Here is an 18,875-nt window from a genome sequence, read left to right as displayed (position 1 = left end):
CAAATATAGAGAACAGACTTATGGACACAGTGAGGGAAGGAAATAGAGGGACGAACGGAGAAAGTAGCATAGACATTTATACACTACCATGTATAAAACTGAGAGCTGGTGAGAAGTTGCAGGCACTCTGTGATGGTCTAGAGAGGTGGGGTGGTGGGAGGGGAGGAAGACTCAAGCGGGAGGTGATTTATATGATATATATGTATGATTATGGTTGATTTGCATTGTCATATGGCAGAACCCATCACAATATTGTAAAACAACTTTCCTCCAATTAAAAGATAAATTTTAAAAATAAAATTTAAAACAGAATTCTAGAGAATAGAAAACTAATGTTTTACTTCCCTTAGAGCAGGATGTCTCAATCGTGGGACTATTGACATTTTCGACGGAATAATTCTTTGCTGTGGGGGCTGTCCTGTACATTGTCTGAGATGTTTAATATAAGCGTCCCTGGTCTCTACCACTCGATGCTGGTACCACCACACCCAACCAAAATATCTCCAGACATTTCAAATGTTTACCTCCAGCTGGAGGAAAGGACATGAAAACATCAAGGATCCCTGCCCCTGACTGCATTGTATTGATAGAATAATTTGTGAAACCTTTAAATATTCCAATGTCCCCACCTCAGAAAATCTGACCCCATTGGTCTCTAGAGGTACTGGGCATGAGTCGTTTTATAACTACCAACGTGCACCTTCTAAGATGAGAACTCTGGTCCATGTTAACCAGTATTCTCATCAGGGCACAGTCTACTGTAGCAGAATCTAATGCTAGCATAGTGAATGCAAAGGATATTTACTCTTCTTCAGCTACCCATCATTGTCTGAAAAAATTGTATTCTGTTCAATTAATTCATAAATTCATGCCCTTATATTTTAAATGAATATTAGTAGCCAGGGTAGCTTTTTAAAATAGAGTTTTTACTCATCCTACTCCTGCCATGGGCCATCTTTATCTCGTTAGGTTAGAGTAATCCTCGGTGTTTTAGAGTTGTTAAAGGGATCATCCAGACTGATATTAGTAATGTGTTGTCTTTAAAGTTGTTTATTCTAGGATGATGATATTGGTACTGGGATCTGAACACACATAATGTAGACTTGAGGTGATTCTTCAGAAGTGCCCATTCGTGTTAAGTGAAACAATGAGCATTTCTTTTTTTTTTTGCAGATGTTTTAATTCCCTCAGCAGAGGGAGATGTATGTGTGCCTCTCTATACAAGAAAACAGCAGGAAGTAAGGGTTGGGCAGGAAGGGCCAGGGGAAGTAATCAACCAGTATGCACTGGGCTAGTATACATTTTTCAGACCAAATCGTATTTAGATATTATATAGGCTCACTGAAAATTTGGCAGTGTTGTATGAGGTTGCACGGGGTGCCGGCTGGGAAAAGGAAGGCAGATTCTGGTGATTCCAAGGAAAAGATACATCACGCATCCAACTAAGGAAAGAAATATCAAGATATATGGCATAAGAGGTGGTTGTGGTGTTTTTTTTTTTTTTTTTTTTTTGTAGCTTTGATAGTTAACAAGATGATATCCTAGGCTTAAGTGAAGCTTAATGACATGGCATTTTTTTTCTGACTAGAAAGTCCTATGTATGTCCACACACCCATCACATGGATGTCCTGGGAACCAGGGTATGATCGAGCAGTGTGCAGGATTCTCACAGTTGTGGTCAGTTCACATTGTTTTCTTCCATTTGAATATTACCATTTGGGTTCATAACAGCTGCACATGTGAAAAATGGCAATCATTTGAATTCAAGAGTAAAAGAAGGAAAACAGGAAACTCTAAATGACCTTTTGGATTAGGTCATCTAAAAATAGATAGGAGAAGCTTTTTAGAATCAAATTGCCCTCCCAATAGAGTGACTCATTAAATGTTTGATATGCTGCTATATTAATTGATTCAATCAGAATGAATCATGTCCTGTGTTTTGTTGAATTGCCTTAACATAATATACAGCAGATCCTGTGACACTTCTGTGTCCCTCCTGCCACTTTAAGCAGTGCCCATATGACTTGATTTCCATATGGAAACCAATTCAGGATTGATGCTGGTTCAAAAACATGAATTTTCATACAGAATACTTTCAAGTCCTTCATTTCTCTTAGTTAAATTACTTGGCATCCAAAAAGTATTTTCAACTTTCAGAACTTCAAAAAATTTTTCTTCTGCCAAAAAGAATCACTTTGGGGAAAAAAAAGGTTTAAAAATAGCTGCTTTGTTCCAGTTAATATTGTTCCTAATCAGAGCACAAGGGGAATAGGTTTTACCATAGCCTAAGTCTGGAAGCTAGGTCCCCACTCTATAGGATACTTTCGGATGATGCCATATGTTTATCGACATAAACTCTGGTGATAGTTCAGAGTTTTCTTTATGCTGAAATGATATCATGCCATGTTTAATTGTCCCTCCCTGTCTAGATGTGTTACTACAAGTGAGCTGTGAAGTAGCCCTATAGAAGAATAGTTGATACAACTTCATTCTGTGTCATATTAAATAACGGTTGAAACATCAAGTATTTGTTACTACTCTTTAAATTAAGGAGGGATGGCTTAATGGTATCTTTGAAAGGACTGTCACACCGCAGTGTAAAACATGATCTTGGGTTGGGGTTGTGACACAACAGTGGAGGGAGGAAGCCTGAATCCAGATGCCAGATCACTTTTTTGTGTGTCTAATTTTTTTAACTTTTAAATTTGTTTTAATTGGAGGATAATTACTTTACAGTATTGTGATGGTTTTTGCCATACATCAACATGAATCGACCATTGGCATACATGTGTCCCCTCCATCCTGAACCTCAGCCCCCACCACCTCCCTACCCCACCCCTCCAGATCGTCCCAGAGGACTGGCTTTGGGTGCCCTGCATCATACATCAAAGTCCCACTGGCTATCTATTTTACATATGGTAATATATATGTTTCAGTGCTATTCTCTCAAACCATCCTGCTTGCTCCTTCTCCCCCTGAGTCCAAACGTCTCTTCTTTACATCTGTGTCTCCTTTGCTGCCCTGCACTTAGTTCTGGTGAAGGTAAGGTCCAGGATGGGACTGAGGGCGCTGGTGAAAAAAGGTGGCATGCAGGAAAACAGAAGGGGAGGAGGAAGCCAAGGAGATGTGAGAACAGAGAATCAGATGGGTCATTTAGGTAGACATCCACGTCACCTGGGATGATGGTGGCCTAGGGTTCCGACTGCCAGGGTAGACGAGAGCGATGAGCAGGGGTGCCAAGGAAGCTTGCAGCCTCAGGTTTCAGCCATGCAGTGGGAGGGAAGGATCTGGAAATGGCTGCAGGGAGCTGAGAGACCAGCACACCACCTCCAGGGCCCCAGGACCACGGGGAGGGAAGGGAGACAGCCTCTGCAGTAAGGACGGCAGTGGATGCCATCTCCTTAGGAAGTGCAGACAATAGATCAGAACATGATACACACTGTCCCTGGGCCCAGAACACTGACTCTTGGTTAATGTCTTTATGGTTTGCAAAACCCATTATCAATTTTATTAACAGCTATCAGCACAGAGTCCGTAGGTTCCCTTTTCCCCCCAACAGATGATGTTCGAGCCCACAGATAAGCCTGTGTCCAGCACTTTATTTACACAAAAAGGAAGGTTTTGCTCAACCCAGTTGGGCTGAATCCTCAATTTTACAATAACCACATTTCGAGAAGCAATCATATTCAAGGAAGCCTGCCGAGAACTTTCCAGCAACTAGACACTGAGACACAAGTTCAGGGCATAGAGAGATCTGTCTCTTCTCTCAAGCTTGTGAGAGTTCTCCAGAGAAAGCAGTGAGAAATTAAAGAGATTAGATCAAACACTACCACTGAAAAAATAAATAAACTCAGCCAGGGAAGAAAGCCTATTAGAGAGAAATAAAAATCTGTTACAGGTGGCTACATCTCTTGAATGGGGAGAATGACTTTATGTATTCCATCTGCTACATTTGTATTCCATTATTCCAATTTACAAGTAGAGCAGCAAACTTTTAGATATGAAAAATGAGAGATACCAAGGGAAACCATATTTCTTCTTTTTTGCCAAGGATATTAGAAATATCTAGCCGAAGCTGGTTGATTCCCTTTATATGGATAAAATGTCTCGAAAAGAAATCAATACTCCTCATGTCATATTAAATCCCTGCTATGAATATGCCTACTTGAGCAGACACAGGTCATTTGATACATTTATCAATGTCCTTTCTGCTGTTATTACTCTCCAAAAGTTTTTATGTATTCCAAATAGCTATCAGCCTTGCCATACACATGTTCCTAGACTTGCCCCAACCTTTTGGAAGGAAAACTGATTATTCCCATAGACAAGATAGCACTGATAGACACAATAAATCCTGAGCTGCGTCTTTTGGTTTCTAATTTTGCTAGTGGTGAAAATGACCTTTTACCAGTAGTGACTATTGGATCTTACTATCCTGTCCACATTGATCCTCAAAACACATGCCTAAATTATTTTTTGTACCATCGTGTGCTGACTAGTTTGGTTATAGAGGGTTAGAAGCATCCTCTGAAAATCCAGAATGTGGAAGTTTTGATTTTTCACTTCAAAATAAATTGCATGTTTTGACAGAACAAGAGGTGCAGACTTCTCAAGTGCCATTTCTGCTTTTACTGCAGATTTGAGTACTGGCCCGGTGATGTTCAAGCTGTTGCCATGGATCAAAGAGGAAAACCTTTTAGAGCCTCTTTCCACCTGATTTAATGTTCGCCTTTTCAACCTTTGAATTGTTTTCCCTTGATCATTCTGGTTTTATTCACAAGGGTTATAAAAACAAGGGCGAGGCTAGACTCCAGTTTCTGCTGCTAGGGGGTATAATTTTGAGCCTCAAAGGAATGATCCATTTAATTTAATTATTAATGCTTTTCAGCATGAATTTAAAATATTGCCAATAAAATGCCTGACCCTAAGGACTGGTGTGCTTACAATATATGTGTATACAAATGGATTTACTCTAGAGACCCAGAATGCAACTGTCTGCATCTCCATGATGCTCCTTCCCCAAAATTGTCCTTCCTGGAAGATGTAACAAATTATATCCCGGGCCCTTCACCAGATAGTTGGTGGTGAGAATCCACTTCTGCGTGTGGCCAGGAGAATGGCTTGAATGTAGATCATGAGAGTGACAGCACAAACCCAGCAATTGGAGGCAGCATGTGGGGACAAAAAACACAAAGAAAGAACTGAACAAACTCCTTCCCCAGCTGCTCCTCTGCCTCTTGGGTTGTCATCTCAGGTGCTGGTCTTTGACTTGGAGACTTGAAGTGTAACCACTTACTTGAATTTCAGGCTTTCTGCATCTCTCTCCTAACAGCCCGTGTGGTGGTGGTTTAGTGAATCAGTTGTGTTGGACTCTTTTGAGACCTCGTAAACTATAGCCCATCAGGCTCCACTGTCCATGGGATTCTCCAGGCAAGAATACTGAAGTGAGTTACGATGCCCTCCTCCAGGGGATCTTCCCGATGCAGGGGGGATCGAACCCGGGTCTCCTGCATTGACAGGCGGGTTCTTTATCACTGAGTCACCAAGGAAGCCACTATAGCACATGATAGACCCAATTATAATTATTTATGTATCTGATTCCCTACTCCCTCACCCCACCCCACATTCTGAAGCCTGCAAGAGCATAATCCCCACTGCATAGCTTGACACAGTACATATAGATATTCAGTAAGTGCCTGTTGAATGAATGTATACGCACAGTCTTCTCAGGCCTTGTCAGCTTTGGGGGTTCTTGAGACATCAATTAAAGACTTAAGTTTGTAAAATGGTGTACCTATGAGGGGGCTTCCCTGATAGCTCAGTTAGTAAAGACTCTGACTGCAATTCAGGAGACCCCAGTTTGATTCCTGGGTCAGGAAGATCCACTGGAGAAGGAATAGGCTACCCACTCCAGTATTCTTGGGCTTCCCTTGTGGCTCAGCTAGTAAAGAATCGCCTGATGCTGGAGACCTAGGTTCAATTCTTAGGTTGGAAAGATCCCCTGGAGAAGGGAAACACTACCCACTCCAGTATTCTGGCTTGGAGAATTCCATGGACTGTATAGACCATGTTCATCCTATCAGAAATGTCTCCTTTCTCTGTAAAGTTATTTCCTTTAAGCGTTCTTGAGATACATGGAGAAAAACTGGTAGCCTAGATTTCTAAAACCCTTGTTCTTTAAACAAACTGACTTTCTTTACTGAGATAGAAACTTTGGCCTCTCTGACAGACCCAAGTCATGTCCATATTTTGATGGATGAATCAGTTCTTCAGAAAACAGTCATTTGAATATGTCTGCCCTTCAATCTGCAACATGACTGAGAGTCTTCCCTGGTCTGCTCTTCCTCTGAAAGTGAATGCTTGTTCTTTTGATTCCAGAGTTCATCCCGCAGGCGTTTGGAATGCCCTTATCCCAAGTTATCGCAAATGACCGGGCCTATAAACTCAAGCAGGACTCGCAGAGGGACGAGCACAAGGATGCCTCCGATTTTGTGGCTTCCCTCCTCCCATTTGGAAATAAAAGACAAAACAAAGAACTCTCAAGCAGTAACTCATCTCTCAGCTCCACCTCAGAAACACCAAATGAGTCAACGTCTCCCAATACCCCGGAGCCGGCTCCTCGGGCCAGGAGGAGGGTGAGTTGGCCAGTGTTTTCTCTGACACTGAAGTTAGGACAACGGAAGAGTTCTAAGGTTATTCTCTGAGTCTTGGCTTATGTGAAAACTGGAAATATAGTTTGTGTCCAAGTATCTGTCAACAACCCCATTCAGGGAGAATTTGCACTGGCCCCGAGACACATGACACACCCTCACAACCTTTCCCTGACCCCTTTCAAAGGTATTGGGTGCCTCTCCTTAGTTACCCATGATATTCAGAGCATTCTACAACATCACCACTGACCCTGCTCTAGTGTGATCTTCTGTTGTTACCAGAATTTCCTGTGAGACTGTGAGGCTTGAGGGCAGGGCCAAGTGTTTTTGTTAATGTCTTCATCTCATCTAAGAACTATGCCTGGCTAAGTAAATTGGCTACTGGTCTTCATAAACAGGGCTTCCCTGGTGGCTCAGATGATAAAAAAGCTGCCTGCAATGCAGGAGACTCAGGTTTGACCCCTGGGTCAGGAAGATCCCCTGGAGAAGGGAATGACTATCCATTCCAGTACTCTTACCCGGAGAATCCCATGGACGGAGAAGCCTGGCAGGCTGCAGTCCATGGGGTCGCCAAGGATCGGACAGGACTGAGCGACTAACACCTACTTACACTTATTTCATAAACAGTGAGATTTTTTTCTTACCAATAGGGCATGTTTTTTTCCCCCAACATAACTGTAGAAACACACACACACACACACATCCTTTTTCAAATCAATACTGTAATAACATGGTAGGTGGTGCTAGTGGTAAAGAACCCGCCTGCCAATTCAGGAGATATAAGAGACATGGGTTTGATCCCTGGGTCAGGAAGATTCCCCTGGAGGAGGGCATGACAACCCATTCCAGTATTCTTGCCTGGAGAATCCCATGGACAGAGGAACTTGACGGGCTGCTGTCCATGGGGTCACAAAGAGTCAGACACAATTGAAGCAACTTAGCACGCAGCACACAATAATATGACTCCATTTATTAAGTGAATACCATGTTCCAGGCACTGTGCTGTTATTTAGCACTTCAGATTTCACATTTCAATCCAGGAAAGCTGAGTTTCCAGGCAAATTGGTTGATGATTAGCTGAATCAGGAGATAAATATCTCTGAAACTTCCTGGGTCATTGAGAGGTCTCTCCTTTTCCTCTTGCCTGAAAGCGCAAATCTTTGCCATCTCTAGCCATCAACTCCTACCCTAGTTAAAACCCCAGACACTTCCCAGTTAAAATCCACAATGCTCAGTCAGCCTCCAACATTTAGAACCTCTCCAAGATTCAGGGGTACCTGAGCTACCCATCGCTGTTTTCAGGGTTTCCCTATGTTTAAAACTGAAGAAATGACAGCATCCAAGAATATTTGCATTTGCATGATGGAAGTGTTCTTCCAGTCCCATCACAATCTCTCAGACTGTGTGTATAAGTCTACAAGGCAATGACACCAAAATGCCATGTATGAGCTTTCTGAGACTCTAGAGCCCAGGCAATGAGCCTCCCCAATGCCCTCCCCTCTGTCCAGGCCTTAGGACACCAGCTGCCAACTTCTTCCTCTAGGTTTCATCAAAGAGTCGGTGGTCATACAGACATCACTGGTGCCCTGTGCCCTTACCCTTAGTTCTTACCATTCCTAGCGTGCCAGCCCTCTTTCCACCTGTCATTAACCTCATCTCTTGGCTGGAGGCTCTCTCTGATGGCCAGAGACACCCACCCATGCAGATGACAGCCTGCAAGTAGCAAGGCATTAATGTCACCTCCCTACCCCTACCAGAAGTTGCCCTTAATCAATGACTCTGGAGACTTGTGATAAATACTTCAGCTCCCTCACTCCTTAGCAGGAATAGCTCTGAGGTACGTGACCTACATGATCGTCCAGGTTCCCAGGGAAGTTGGGCTCCAGATGCCCACAGGCTTGTCACGGGCTTGGCGAGGCTCCCTTCGCTGGCTGCCTTCACTTCCCTTTCTCATTTCCCCACTCCCCTACAGCCGTCTCCTGGGACTGTTCCCCTAATAAAGTACATTGTGCCACTTCTGGGGAAAACCAAACTAAGATTGTTTATGGAATCCTATTTTAAAATCTACTTTCTAGAGCCATAGTTGAATTTTTTTTTTTAATTCACAAGCATTCTCTGACTTTACCTCATTCATCAAGTATGTGATTTTTTTTTTTCTTGTTTCAAGGAATGACGTGGTTGGGTCAAACTATTTTAATTGTATGTTTGCCATCTCTTGTCTTCCATTTGGAAAAAGTTGTCTATTGTTGAAATTGTAACTGTCAGTACCTTACCCTATGTCGTGAAGGTTTCCTTTTTCAAAAGGTGTTTGGTTTTTTTCCTTTTAAAATAGAAACAGCACAATTAAACAGTATAATTTCAAGTGGGCCAAAGTATTTATTGGACAGCATTGGGGGAAGCAGTTTTTATTTTCTCCATCTGTCCTCTTTGTTCATGTCTGTGTATAATTTGCAGGGTGCAATGTCAGTGGATTCTATCACCGATCTTGATGACAATCAGTCTCGACTGCTGGAAGCATTACAGCTCTCCTTGCCTGCTGAGGCTCAAAATAAAAAAGAAAAAGCCAGAGATAAGAAACTCAGCCTGAATCCTATTTACAGGCAGGTCCCCAGGCTGGTGGACAGCTGCTGTCAACATCTTGAAAAACATGGTAAGCCGACTTGTGTGTCAGCAATCAAGTACTTGCATGTATTCAAGCATTATTCATTTAAACACCCAATTTCAATTCTATACTCATTTGATCAGGCTCTATGTCGAAACTTCCTTTGTGAAGAAAGTTTACACAGTGTTGGCATAACCCCAGTAGGGATAAACAAGATATGAGGTGGGGATAAACTTGATGATATTCAAACTCCCTAGAGCCAAAGAGTCCTCAGAAGTGACACTGGAGACAGGAAATTGAAGGGAGGATAAGGTATGTTGGGCTGGGTTATCCTCAGGACCTCCTTTAAACAAAGCAGATCTACTTCTATGTTCTTTATATGTTGAGGTTACTCAAGGCTTCCTTTAAAAGAAAGAATCAACTTCTTTACAAAAAAAGATCAGGAAACCATTCCTTAAGTGAATAGAAAATATGTACTTTTGGACAATAGTTTTCTGTATTGTTATTTGCATTTTTGGGGAAAGATGTTCACTTAAAATTTCTTCATAGTGCCCCTTTTGGCAACTCAGTTCCGTTCGGTCACTCAGTCATGTCCAACTCTTTGTGATCCCATGAACCACAGCACACCAGGCCTCCCTGTTCAACACCAACTCCCGGAGTCTACCGAAACTCATGTCCATTGAGTCAGTGATGCCATCCAACCATCTCATCCTCTGTTGTCCCCTTCTCCTCCTGTCCTCCATCTTTCCCAGCATCAGGGTCTTTTCAAAGGAGTCAGCTCTTTGCATCAGGTGGCCAAAGTATTGGAGTTTCAGCTTCAACATCAGACCTTCCAATGAACACCCAGAACTGATCTCCTTTAGGATGGACTGGTTGGATCTCCTTGCAGTCCAAGGGACTCTCAAGAGTCTTGTCCAACACCACAGTTCAAAAGCATCAATTCTTCGGCACTCAGCTTTCTTTATAGTCCAACTCTCACATCCATACATGACTACTGGATAAACCATAGCCTTGACTAGACAGACCTTTGTTGGCAAAGTAATATCTCTCCTTTTTAATATGCTGTCTAGGTTGGTCATAACTTTCCTTCCAAGGAGTAAGTGTCTTTTAATTTCATGGCTGCAATCACCATCTGCAGTGATTTTGGAGCACAAATAAATAAATAAATAAATAAAATCTCTCACTGTTTCCATTGTTTCCCCATCTATTTGCCATGAAGTGATGGGACCGATGCCATGATCTTAGTTTTCATGTTGAGCTTTAAGCCAACTTTTTCACTCTCCTCTTTCACTTTCATCAAGAGGCTCTTTAGTTCTTCTACACTTTGTGCCATAAGGGTGGTGTCATCTGCGTATCTGAGGTTATTGATATTTCACCTGGCAATCTTGATTCCAGCTTGTGATTCCTCCAGCCCAACGTTTCTCATGATGTACTCTGCATATAAATTAAATAAGCAGGGTGACAATGTACAACCTTGACGTACTTCTTTTCCTATTTGGAACCAGTCTATTGTTCCATGTCCACTTCTAACTGTTGCTTCTTGACCTGCATACAGGTTTCTCAAGAGGCAGGTCAGGTGGTCTTGGCAACTCAGTTCCACTTAATATGCTGACTTTAAAGCTATGTACGGTTCTTTAGAATCTTTGTTGAACTTTAGATTTTTGGCTCATCAAACTGCCATGTCTACAACCTGAATTTGTTTGCTATAATGTTAACATGCATTTTATGGAATGAGAGGAGTTTATTAATTGCTTCTTTTTTCCAGTTTTATTGAGAAATAATTCACGTACATCACTGTAATTACCTTTATACTATAAAAATGATGTACTCATCATAATAAAGAAAACAGAAACAGAAAAATAAATCCTGAAGATATACACACATAACTGCATTAACATTCTCATCCATTCCTTTCTAATAAAAGAGGGGCTTTACAAAAATTAATCAACTCGTTATATATGGAAATCACTAGATAACATATGAGTGACTTAATATAATTAATATGTATTAAAGCTTTGCTTATACAAAATTTTAATATGTAGATGTATGTGTGTATGTTCGTGTGTTTGTTTATCTACCTCTTCTCCTTAGAAGATAAACTGGACATCAAGAAAAATATCTTAGACATTTGGAATTCCCAAAACTTAGTATCATGATAACAATGTAAATGTTTAATCAGTATTACACAAACAAAATTATATTTCAAAATAGCTTAGCAAGTAAAGAGTATAGTACCATGAATATATAAATTCAGCCTATACTTGACTACGAGGTAGAAAAAGTGACTAATACTTTTATAGTTATAATTTTTCCTTGTAAAGAATGTAGAGAGTGAAGTGTAGGCACTTTAAAGAATTCTAAATGAGAAAATTCTGCTCCAATCATGCAAAAATGCAGTGACAGGTTGAGTAACTGCTTTTGTGAAAGAAAACTTGGCATGTCTTTATATTTTCTGTTGGAAAATAAATTTTCATGAATTTTAATTTGTGAAATAGCATTTCCTTTAAGATTACTGAAAAACAGGGCAGTTCATGTTTTCTTAGGGCAGGGGTGGTGTGCGAAGTAGTTACAGTGCACTTTAGGGCCTAAAGGAAAGAGGATAACCTGCATGATCTTTCAAGGCCCTGATTCTGTTCTGAGTTTCCATGATGCTTAGACCAAATGGCTCTGGAAAAAATAAGAGACAGGCTCAAATTCAAACAGATATTAATCTTAATCACAAAAAAGAGCAAACTTCAAAAGCAATTTTTGTAAGACTTTATTTGCCAGTTTTTGAAATGGATAGCAGAGAGTTTGAGTCACTTTGGCCTTATAGATATTTGTCAAAGATCTTTTCATTCTCTCTCAAATCAGTGTTGGACTTACACACACAATAACAAAACAAAACAAAACAAAAGGGAGAGAGACGGGAAAAAAACAAACGGTCTTGGACAGTAGTCTTGACTCTGTCTATATTCGTGTACACTACCCTTCCCCACTTTTACTTCACCAAATGCTTTCTCTACTATTAGGCCAAAATTCCTTAACCATCCTTGTTTTCTCTGAACCACACATTTCAAACAAAAACAAACAAAGAAACCAGACAATATAACAAAGAGTCAGACTCTCTTCTGTCTCTCAGATTTAGGCTGAGTTGAAGGTGGTGCCCTCGATTTATTATGCCTGCCCTCGTTACTTGAATTCCCTGTCTGAGATTCAGGTGCCTGGGGTCTAGTTTCCATTCCAGCTTCTGATGAAAAGGAGAGAAAAATGATAGCATCAATCTCTGGGACAGGGTCCAGCAACATCCCATTTCTTTGCCAGATCTATGACTTTTTTGATGGACACCTGTTTTTTCTCAGTGACTGTCTCAAGTCAAGGTTACTGAATGCCTGGACTGCATCTTCTTGAGGAAAAGGACTCTAAAGTTTATGTCAGAGAATGGCATTGGCTATCTGAAGGTTGTCATCTGCTCTGCCTAAAAATTAACTAATTAAAAACTTAGATTATAACCAATTGATACATAGAAATTACAGTAATCAATCACTAGCTATTAATAGTTATTTTCAAAATCACGGTCACATTTACTGAGTGGAAAAGTACTATAATTGAGGAAATAATGACATAGAAATAGACATTTCTGCCCAGATTGGAGGAATTCAAGCAAAGGAATAATCTCACATGGGAAGAAAGTGCCCTTATGTGATATCTCACTTATGTAGAAATTTCAGCTATTTGGAAACCATTGAACCAACAAGAAAATAATGCAGCCAAAATTAAAATTGTGAAGTCATACTATTATAATAAGGGCTTACCAGGTGTCTCCATGGTAAAGAATCTGCCCGCCAATGCAGGAGACACGGATTCGATCCTTGGGTCAGGAAAATGCCCTGGAGAAGGAAATGACAATCCACTCCAGTATTCTTGCCTGAAGAATCCCCTGGATGGAGGAGCCGTGGACTCATGGATGGATGGAGTCCACCCCATGGTGGACCGCAGTCCATGGGGTCACAAAGAGTCGGACATGACTGAGCAACTGACCACAGCACAGCACTGTTATAGTCAAGTTTTCTGTTTGCATGGAGATTCTCATTTAGACCAGTCAGGGCCTGTATCTCTCTGTAGGTGCCATATACAAGTCTATATATTTTATGTGCATTGATTAATTGAATCATTGAACAACTTTTGAGGTGGATACTTATTATGCTCAGCTTGTAGATGAAGACATATAATTCTGTGTTTGATTCTAATATCTTTATTCTGTTGTTTTCAAGTCCCCACAGAGGTAGAAGCAATAAATTAGGCTGGGGGTTGACTGGACTCAATTATATGACAGACAAATTGATGGCAACAACAAGGAAGGAACAGAAGTCTTTTGAGAATTGATGCAGAGCAGAAACTCCACCCAAGAGCAAATCAGCAATGACTAGCCTCTCAGCATGATTCTCTCAAATTATTTTGGAAATTCAGGGTAACAAATATAAGATATAAAAGTGATAAAAATAGCCCATTTTTGGGGTATTATATTTTTAGATATTTTTGGACATTATATTTTCTAACTGAGAAACTCTAGAAAATCAATTTTAAAAGTCTTATACATAATACACAATGTGGCAAGACCATAAAATAAATATACAAAAATATATCCACATCTTATATAAGAGCAATAATATTATGTACTATACCAATAAAATAATTCATTTATATTAATATCAAATGTACAGTATAGCTAGAATACCTGAAATAAGAAGTAAGAAATTTCTGTGAAAAAAACCGCAAAGCTTTACCAAGAGACAGTAAGGAATTAAGAACCAAATAAGATGTCTACTTTGTTTCAGGATGGAAAGAAATAATGTTATAAAGATTTTAAACTCTTTCCAATTTAATTATATACTGGACTAGTCAGAACTCTTTCAGTGGCAAGAGAAGAACCCAGATAAAACTAGATTAAGCAAAGCATACACCCCCCCTCCAATCCTATTTACATACTGGGAGTCTGAAAATCTTATCTAGATTCAGGATCAGGCAGATTCAGGTTGCAAATGATGCCATGAGTGCATGGGTCTGTTTGCTGGTGCATTTACCATGTTTTCACGGTCTGTTGACTCTCACACCCAGCCCTCTTCATGTGGCAGCAAAACAGCCATGGGCAGCTACAATCTGGCATTGCCCTTACAACGAGTATCCCAAATGAAGAGAAAGTGAGCCAGCAATGAAACAGTGAATGTAGGTGATGATCAGCAGTGGCGGTGACTGATGGCTTGCATAGGAAAATGAGTCCTTCAGACATTCTCTGCCCCCTTAAAAGAAGTGCGTAATAGCTCTTGTGAAGTATTCTTGCCCCCAAATTCTAAGCGGAATAAGAGAAAACTGACACTGTCTCTTTAGAGGAAATAAAGGGGAGAAAGGAACATATAAATGGCACTGCAGAGTGTCTTCATCCAAACAGTGAGGGAATCTACAGTGGGAAATCAGCGCTATATCTTCATCAAACCAATTATGACAAGGAAAATGTATAAACAGTGAGGGGAGAAACATACACATTAAGAGAGTGCAAGGTGCACCAACTGATCACAGTTTGTGATCAGTTCACAGTTTATGAACCTTATCTGAATTTTGACTGGATATTTAATGATACTGAGGAACTATTGTTGACCTTTCTAATTTGTGATCGATTGTTTACGATACCTAATTTTTTGGAGCAAGGCTTCTCAACCTTGGCACTACTGACATTTAGGACTAGATAAATCTTCTTGATGCATTGGCCCCATAATCCCACTTCTAAGACACATTAATGCAATAGAGTATTTTGCATCCATTTTAAGTAACATTTACACAGAATTTTTATTGGCTTAAAAAATTCTTGTGACATAATATTAAGTAAATGCAGCAGTATTTCCTCTCTCTATATATAATTTTTTCATGTAGAAAAGACTGGACAGAAATAAATCAAAATATTAAATCATTACTTCTGCACCAGGTATTTTTAAAGTATATTATTTTTTACATTTTTCTGCACATTATAGATTTTCTTTCATAAGTACATGCTTTAATTATGATCAGTGAGACAAGAAATAGCTATCTTCAAATTGATAAAGGGCTGGAAATTCATAGAGAACTCGTGTTTAATTCTTCTGAATAATGAAGAAAATGTTACATTATTTTTTTCATATGGAAGAAGTGTGGAAATACATAATATCACAAGAACAATTTTTAATAAGAGGAGTTTAATGTAAAATGATCCTGGTACTAGCAGGGCTAACTTCTAGGTACCTGGTGAATCTAGCATGGCATAAATAAGCATTAATGCATGCTGTCAAGTCACCATTATGCTGCATGTTGCAGTGTGGTATTGGCATTTTGTTTTATATCTATTTTGATTTGCTCCAGTTTGAAACCATAAAACAGGACTGAAGATTTTGTTTCCTCATTTGCAGGCCTTCAGACAGTGGGGATATTCCGAGTTGGAAGCTCAAAAAAGAGAGTGAGACAAGTAAGTGAAAAGTGGAGATGATATTGTCCATTTCACTTGACTTCTAGGTGAATTACCTTGTGCAAAGTTCGAGCTTACGCAAATTCATTTCTGAGTATCTTTTCTGCACCATCTCACTGATTATGGTATAATTGAGTCCCAAAAAGTAAAAGGCAAACTCAGAAGCTCAGAAAGATTTAGGATCATACAATTGAAAGCACAATGTCTAGACGTGCCCATGGCATGTACAACAAAACAAAACTAATTTATAAACATTTTATTGACACTGTAAATGCAGGAGATTCAGAGAGTACCTGATCAGTAAGTGAAAATAAATAGAAAACAATTATATAGTACTCACTTCTACCAACATGCAATATAAGTAATCCTGTTAATATCTCTTCTGTGAAAATGCTACAGCTTTTCATAGCTTTAACTTCTCAAAAATAATTGTATTCATTTTCTATGGAACCATTGATTCCCCAATTCATCTTCCATGTGGGGATTGTACCCTTCAGTTTCCTCCAACACTTTCCAGATTTCTTGCAAGAGAAGTTTGGAATTAGAGCTTCAGAAGCAGGTTCCTATGATTAGGCAGATATCAGTGTTCATGACAGCTTCATAAAAGACAAACCTTCCTTTGAGAAAAAAATTCATATGTTGGCTAAAAGAAAATGAAAATATTATTTTCCCTCTGTTGGTTCCAACAGAAAGAAGTAAGGAACCCAGCAATTCAAAACTGAAGCCAAATGAAAAAAAATTTTAGTTGGATGAAGCTGAAGAAAAGATATTTGTTCATATTATTGAAACTAAGTGAAATAAATGCCTTCTTGTGTCTTCTTTTGTCCAGACAAAAGGGTGTTTTCAAAAGAAGTATGTTTTCTGTTTGGTTGGTTGGTTGGTTGGTTTTTATTTATAATAGTCACTTTAAAGACTATTGAACAACATTTCACATTTCACAATAGGACTAGCAGGAAGAAGATAGCATAGTAACATTTCTTAGGCCTCCTGTGCAGAGCTGCAGAATATTTTCAAAAACGTTACCTCACTGAATTCGCCCACCAGCTGAGAGACAAGCCCTTTTCACCCACTTCTGAGGCTTAGAGAGATAAAGACATTTAATTCAAGGCACACAGTTTAGATCAGGCTCTTTCCACAATCCTTTCTTTCAGCATGCACATGCATGTGTGTGTGTGTTCTCGCTCAGAAAAGAAACATGGTATGTTTGAATGGTCATGAATAGGAGTGGTGCCAATAGAAGCCTTCTTCGTTCTGGCTGCCTGGTGCACGCTAAGGATGAGTAATCTGGAATTGATGAGCCATTCAGGAGAGTATTCTTATCAGGTGGAGAGGTGGCTAGTGACAGACATTATTCCTCAGTTATATCTTTATTCACCCAAAGGAAAACCTTTGCATGGAGATTTATTTATGGACTCTCCAAAAAAGCTATATATATATTTATATATATATGTGTGTGTGTGTGTGTGTGTGTGTGTGTGTGTGTATATATATATATATACATATATATATATATATATATAAAATAAGTGGTCAGATTTCAAGCATCTGTATGCTCCACCTCACCATTTGATCTTGTTATATCACTTCATAACCCCCTACACTTTTTCTTCAGAACAATTGTCATAGTATTAAGAGCTAATTAGTGAGTGATGGGATTACCAGTTTATCACCTGTCTGAGAGATGGAGGAGGGGAAGGGCTTTGCCTCTTGACTCATCACCATATTTTGAGGACCTCTAAGAAGGCCCCGGTACACAGCAGGTACATCCTTCTTGAATGAATGACAGAGCACATAAACACTTACAGAAGTTTACTGCCTAGAGCAGATTCATAAACTCGCTAACTTATTTTAACAGCAGAGAACAATACCTAAGAGAAGTTGAGCTGCCCGAGATGAAAGTAGGGTGTAGAGTTATGACTTCCTTCTGGCTATTGTGTTTCCCTACTGTGATAAATGCTAAAGAAGTGAGGATAATGATGAAGGCAGGCAATCTTCCTGGAAAATGTTAATAAAGCTACTTTGACAAATCTAAGGCAGATTTTATTCAGTTATTGTCACCCTTCAAGCCTCAGAGTAAGAAATGGTTCCTTAGGGTGTTTAATTTCATCGTTTGCAGAAAAATCTCTCTGCTTCCTTGTCTAGTATTTGTGGAAAATGTCAGAATTCCAACGTGGTAAAATTGCTGACATGCAAAACTGCTATACAATGGATTAATTCCTCCCTCCCACGATTAGAGTTGACCTAACCCCTTAGCTCTTCCTCCCAACCTTCTGGATGTCATTATCAAGCCCTGCTTCTTGTGTCATTAACAGTAAACCCACTGATACTTTTATTTAATAATGGATTTCCTATGTGTTTATATATATATATATATATATATATATATATATATATATATATATATATAAAAGTGAAAGTGTTATTCACTCAGTTGTGTCTGACTCTTTGTGACCCCTTGGACTGTAACCCATCAGGCTCCTCTGTCCATGGGATTCTCCAAGCAAAACTACTGGAGTGTGTTGCCATTCCCTTCTCCAAGGGATCTTCCTGACCCAGGAATCGAACCCAGGTCTCCTGCATTGCAGGCAGATTCTTTGTAGTCTTAGCCACCAGGTGGCTATAGATATATACACATATATATGGACTTAAATGGGCTTCCCTGGTGGCTATATATATGTGTGTATGTGTGTGTGTGTGTGTATACATACATACATATATATATTGTGAAACTAACACTTTCACTTCATATATTCAGGGCTGGGTTTGCATAGATGCTGTAGATCAAGGTCACACGTTGTTTGCTTCTCCTTCCCGGGGTCTGGGTAAACCCACTCCTCGGGGCTGTGTGTCACAGCACTTCTTTTGCTGGGTACTGAACGTTGAGGTGTACTGTTCCGAGACTGCCACTGGAACTATTGTCTTTCCAGCTACGTGAGGAGTTTGACCGTGGGGTTGATGTCTCCCTGGAGGAGGAGCACAGCGTCCATGATGTGGCTGCCTTGTTGAAGGAGTTCCTGAGGGACATGCCAGACCCCCTGCTCACCAGGGAGCTGTACACGGCTTTCATCAACACCCTCTGTATGTAATCCAGCCATCTGCAGGAATGTCTTATGGGATGCCCCACTCACTCATCAAAACCTTGTGCATATGT

The 18,875-nt window shown here is 39.9% G+C and overlaps 1 protein-coding gene across 7 annotated transcripts in view; it reads left to right on the top strand.

Annotated features, from left to right (window-relative positions):
- ARHGAP6 (Rho GTPase activating protein 6) overlaps window positions 1–18,875 on the top strand; it is a 514,399-nt gene that overhangs the window by 455,792 nt on the left and 39,732 nt on the right. For all 7 annotated transcript variants that reach the window (XM_065915770.1, XM_065915769.1, XM_065915772.1 and 4 more), the window contains exons 4-7: window positions 6,379–6,635; window positions 9,105–9,300; window positions 15,669–15,724; window positions 18,652–18,802. In XM_065915770.1, the coding sequence (XP_065771842.1) occupies window positions 6,379–6,635; window positions 9,105–9,300; window positions 15,669–15,724; window positions 18,652–18,802 (660 nt within the window). The remainder of the gene's footprint in view (window positions 1–6,378; window positions 6,636–9,104; window positions 9,301–15,668; window positions 15,725–18,651; window positions 18,803–18,875) is intronic.

Source organism: Muntiacus reevesi, chromosome X (assembly GCF_963930625.1).
Source record: "Muntiacus reevesi chromosome X, mMunRee1.1, whole genome shotgun sequence".
Lineage (NCBI taxonomy): Eukaryota > Metazoa > Chordata > Mammalia > Artiodactyla > Cervidae > Muntiacus > Muntiacus reevesi.
This window is presented reverse-complemented; position numbering and strand designations above follow the sequence as displayed.